The sequence below is a fragment of the Sprattus sprattus genome, assembly GCF_963457725.1.
Source record: "Sprattus sprattus genome assembly, chromosome: 1".
In the NCBI taxonomy this organism is placed as follows: domain Eukaryota; kingdom Metazoa; phylum Chordata; class Actinopteri; order Clupeiformes; family Clupeidae; genus Sprattus; species Sprattus sprattus.
In genome coordinates this window covers 78,569,100-78,574,099 of record NC_137920.1, presented here as the reverse complement: position 1 = coordinate 78,574,099, position 5,000 = coordinate 78,569,100, and the positions used below count along the sequence as shown (strand labels likewise).

Genomic DNA, 5,000 nt, shown 5'->3' with positions numbered 1-5,000 from the left:
TATGAAAAGTGACAGCGGTAGCCTACAAATAAAGAAATACAGACCGCGTTAGCCACTTCACAGCGTGCTAGCCATGATTTTCTTTCGTTCCAATTCTTGGATGTAGGGTTCCACCCTTTATAGAAACCTGTTGAATCGATACATTTGGTGTAGGAAGTCCTAATTGTTTTGTTGTCAATTTATCTTAATTAGTACGCCGACAGAGAAAAAAATCTCCTTTTCCTGAAAGCAGTTCGTCGCCACAATCGCCCTTAAGGTCCGCCGCCACTGGTTTGAACTTTGTTGTAGAAATGAACAGAACAGAACATACGATGGGGTGTAAACATCAGTGGTAATGGTAGTGTTGCATGCTGGGTGTGTGATTATGTGTGTGTGTGTGTGTGTGTGTGTGTGTGTGTAGGGGTGTTAAAGGTGTCTACGAGCGAGACATGCAAGTATTAGGCTAGAGTGATTAACATTTAATAACAAATAAACATAGTAAGACTGACGGAGGAGATTAGAAAATAGTAAGACAATAGTAACCATGAGTGTGAATACAGGTCACTAGGAGTAGTATAAATAGCAGACAGTGAATCCCGTTGGTTATCATGACAGGTATATAATGTATACGCTTAAGCAAGGAAAACTGTCGCAACCGACGATATCTGCGGGAGGGCCGGTTGGTTATGGACTTAGGCCGTCCCATCAGTGCCTGGGTGGGCAATTTATCGTGGGCTTTCTGCTGGGTGAGGGCCTAAGGCAGTTGCCTAGTTCGCCTTAATGGTAGGTCCGCCACTGCATATGAGCAGGATGTGAGGTGTGTAACTGGTGTAGATAGGGAGATTCTGCTTCTATTGACTGGATTTGTGCCTTCCATGCAGGTCCAGATCACATTAACTACACATGACTGTGGAGCCCTCTCCAGGAGAGACATCAAACTCGCCAAGTTCATCGATAAAGTGGCCCTAACCATGTAGTGTATGTGTGTGTGTGTGTGGGTGTGTGTATGTGTGTGTTTTATTATGTTTATCTATGTGGAGTTGCTTGGTGCCATGATGTGGACATTCCTGAGAGCTGGCTTCATTTGACTGAATCTTTTATTACTTAGAAATATTTCTGATGTATTTGATTCATTAAAAACAATGGAAATTGTATTTGTGGCACTGTGTGTTTCTTTAGTTTCAATAAAATGTTAATGTTGTCATTCAAATATGAACCTATTTGTAGACTAGTCTATGACAATCGCTTAGTGACGTTCGACAATGAATGCAAGTCAAGTAGCAGCTTAAAGCGGAGTCAAGGCAACCCATTTCGAATTCCCACTGCGTAACAATTATGCGTGCGTTCGACCGTCTACATCGCTAGCTGCACGACAACTGAAGGCATTTAATTAAATGAGCCAGAGACGTTAGGTCACACGATAATGCGCCGTATTTTCACCTGAACTTTGCTCTTGTCGGAAACAGCTTAGTCAGCCATGGCCTTAAGAGTTCCGAACCTACCGTCGGACTTAGACACCGAAAAGGGCCATGTCAAGTTTATCATCAAGGAGGGAGCCAGTCAGATTGCGCTCCGGCGCTTTTCCGATTGGGATGCTGTCGGCAGAAGAGGATTCTCCTCTGTATCCTCCAAAGTGTATGTTCTATAATTGTCATTGTAGATATTATAATTACAATAACAGAGGTTGCTATTATTATTTGTAGCATTAAAGACTAGTTTTTTTGTGTGATAAACCACTTCTGACTGAGAAGCCCTCCGTTTGAAATTGAAATTCAATTCGATTAAATGAGTAAATATTAGTTAATACTATGTCATTTCACAGGAGGAGGGATGTGAAAATGTATGCCTACATTGAGAACGTGACGGGAAACCCATGGTTTGATAACATCATCATGTTTACCATCGTACTGAACGCGCTGTTTATGGCCCTGGAGACCGACTACGACCTTAAATACAGAAACTTCTATTTTTTTGAAGTAGGAGTTCTTCTGTTCGGGTAGTGGCCTATTATTCAGTTTTAAAGAATGCTAAAAGTTATTTTGTGATTCTAACCTCATTTCAACATTACTCAGATGGCCGACGAAATCTTCATGGCGATTTACACCATGGAGTTCGTGATGAAGGTTTATGTGGAGCCTTTGAAGTACTGGAAGAGCGGTTATAACGTCTTTGACGCCATTATTCTCCTCATGTCGTACATTCCCATGTTTGCACCGGAGGGAGGGGTCTCGAGCTCTCTGGCCACCATCAGCATCTTCCGCGCGTGTCGCTCTCTCCGCGTGCTGAAAACCGTGTCTTTCATCCGGGGCCTGCAGGTAAGCTCTAGAAGCTGTTTACCAGAAATTGGTCCCACTTCAAGAATCTCCCAGCGATAGTAGCCTATATCCAAAATGTGATTAAGGCCGCGTTCACACTAGACTTCTTTTTTTAGAAAAAAGCGCCGCCTTCTGCGCCTTTTTTACATGCAACTCTATGGGAAAAAGCAAAAAGGCGGACGCCTTTTCAGAAAGGCGCCGCCTTTTATAAACTTCTAAAAAAGCGCAACCTCCGACGCCTTTTTGAGTTCAATTTTCTCAACTTTTCAGAAAGGCGCCGGGTGACGTCAAGCGCCTTTTTGACAGCTGACCTATCAGGACGAGGAGAGTAGGTAGTCGCGTACCTTCCCTAGTAACCTTCTATCTTAGTTTAACCGACCAAACGCCGTAGACCATCGTATTTGAACCTAGAAGTTTTTAGTTTAACTTTTTTTTGCTTCGATTTTAAGAAAGTTACCGAGAAATAGACACTGTACAATTTACAAACCACCGCTTAAGTTGTCAATGTTAATCATTGCTGCGGTTCCTATTGATGGTAAGGAGATTCATTAATTAATAAATTGATTGATTGATTGATTGATTGATGATGTTTAGTGTAACTGTCTCTAAATATCCTCCCTCTGTGTTCCTTTGTGTGTGTGTGTGTGTGTGTGTGTGTGTGTGTGTGTGTGTGTGTGTGTGTGTGTGTGTATACAGGCCCTGATATCTGCGCTCTTTAAGACCATGAAGAGTCTGACGCACGTGATCATCCTGATGATCCTGCTGATGTTCGTCTTCGCCGTCATCGGACACGAGTACTTCGGGGAACCCGCCACTGGGGACCCAGAGAACTGGGGCGACATTGGCTCCGCCTTCTTCACGCTCTTCTCTCTAGTGACGGTGCATGTTCACACCACACACACTGACACACACGCACACACACACACACCACACATGTATGTTATATATCTCAGCATATGTGTGTGTTCTGTGTGGTTGTGTGTATGCCGTGGTGTGTGTGTGTGTGTGTGTGTGTGTGTGTGTGTGTGTGTGTGTGTGTGTGTGTGTGTGTGTGTGTGTGTGTGTGTGTGTGTGTATGTATGTTATATGTGTCAGCATTCGTGTGTGGGTGTGTGTGTAGTGTATATGTAATATGTCTCAGCATATGTGTGTATGCTGTGTGTGTGTGTGTGTGTGTGTGTGTGTGTGTGTGCAGGTGGATGGCTGGACAGACCTGCAGGCCAATCTGGATGACCTGGGCCTGACATTCAGTCGGCCCTTCACCATCGTCTTCATTCTGCTTGCATACTTCATCCTCTTTAACATGTTTGGTGGGGTCGTCATCATGGAGATTCACGTAAGACTAGCTCCTCCTAGCACTCCTCTCCTTTTCATAGTTACTCCCTCTGTTTCTCTCTGCTCTCTTTTTGCTCTCTCTCTGCTCTCTCTCTCTGCTCTCTCTCTCACTCACTCTCTCTTACTCACTCCCTCTCTCTCTCTCTCTCTGCTCTCTCTCTCTTACTCACTCCCTCTCACTCGCTCTCTCTGCTCCCTCTCTCTCACTCACTCTCTCTCTGCTCTCTCTCTCTCACTCACTCTCTCTCTCACTCACTCTCTCTTAGCTCTCTCTCTCTGCTCTCTCTGCTCTCTCTGCTCTCTCTGCTCTCTCTGCTCTCTCTCTGCTCTCTCTCTCTCACTCACTCTCTCTTAGCTCTCTCTCTCTGCTCTCTCTCTCTCTCTCTGCTCTCTCTCTGCTCTCTCTCTCTCACTCTCTCTCTCTTAGCTCTCTCTCTCTGCTCTCTCTGCTCTCTCTCTGTCTCTCTCTGTCTCTCTCTGCTCTCTCTCTCTCTCTGCTCTCTCTCTCTCACTCACTCTCTCTTAGCTCTCTCTCTCTGCTCTCTCTCTCTCTCTCTGCTCTCTCTCTGCTCTCTCTCTCTCTCTCTGCTCTCTCTCTGCTCTCTCTCTCTCTCTCTGCTCTCTCTCTCTCTTACTCACTCCCTCTCACTCGCTCTCTCTGCTCTCTTTCTCTCACTCACTCTCTCTTTGCTCTCTCTTTCTTTTTATTTATCTTTGCTCTCTCTGCCCTCTCTCTCTCTCTCTCTTTCTCTCTCTATCCCTCTTTCTCTTTCCTCTCTGTTTAATGTGTGTGCCATTCTGTAGGGCTAGGCCCATGACCAGGTTTAACCTCTGTGTGTGTTTCTGTATGGAAATCTTAATGTCAGTCTAAAATGTGTGTGTGTGTTTTCCAGTGCAGATATGCCAGAGGTTAGTGTGTGTGTGTGTGGCCTAGGCTTTAAATAATGAAGTGAACACAGGTGAAAGAATAGAGCAGCGGCTCGTGAAATGGTGAAGTGAGAAAGATTGCAGTAGACCGGAAGAAAGAGAGAGAGAAAGAGAGGGCAGGAGGGTAAGAGAGAGAGAGAAAGAGGGGGATGTTTGAGAGTGTAGAAGAGCTGGAGAGGTGGAGAGTGTGTGTGTGATTGTGTGTGAGTGTGTGGGGGTTAGGGCGGTGCTCATGCACTGTGCTATGCTAGGATGGAAAAAGAATAAGTCTTTGAAACATAAATGTCAGGACTCAGACAGCAGAGGAGCTGCATCTACTGCACCTCTGGGAGGCCTCTCATGCGCCAGAGCTCTGAGAGAGGGAGAGAGGGAGGGAGGGAGAGAGAGGGGGGGGAGGGAGAGAGAGGGGGACAGGGAGGGAAAGAGAGAGAGAGTAAGGAGGAA

At 45.5% G+C, this 5,000-nt stretch overlaps 2 protein-coding genes across 2 annotated transcripts in view; both read left to right on the top strand.

Moving 5' to 3' along the window:
- Positions 1–1,045, top strand: part of LOC308379557 (pterin-4-alpha-carbinolamine dehydratase 2) — a 15,009-nt gene extending 13,964 nt beyond the window's left edge. Inside the window, exon 4 of the mRNA XM_080856746.1 lies at positions 861–1,045. Coding sequence (XP_080712872.1) covers positions 861–956 — 96 coding nt within the window. The 3' untranslated portion in view covers positions 957–1,045. The remainder of the gene's footprint in view (positions 1–860) is intronic.
- Positions 1,046–1,456: 411 nt separating this feature from the next.
- The window catches only part of LOC308371938 (cation channel sperm-associated protein 3-like), a gene marked incomplete at both ends in the record, with an annotated part of 9,712 nt that continues 6,168 nt past the window's right edge, over positions 1,457–5,000 (top strand). Inside the window, 5 exons of the mRNA XM_080846988.1 lie at positions 1,457–1,614; positions 1,802–1,955; positions 2,052–2,294; positions 2,991–3,173; positions 3,490–3,630. Coding sequence (XP_080703114.1) covers positions 1,457–1,614; positions 1,802–1,955; positions 2,052–2,294; positions 2,991–3,173; positions 3,490–3,630 — 879 coding nt within the window. The remainder of the gene's footprint in view (positions 1,615–1,801; positions 1,956–2,051; positions 2,295–2,990; positions 3,174–3,489; positions 3,631–5,000) is intronic.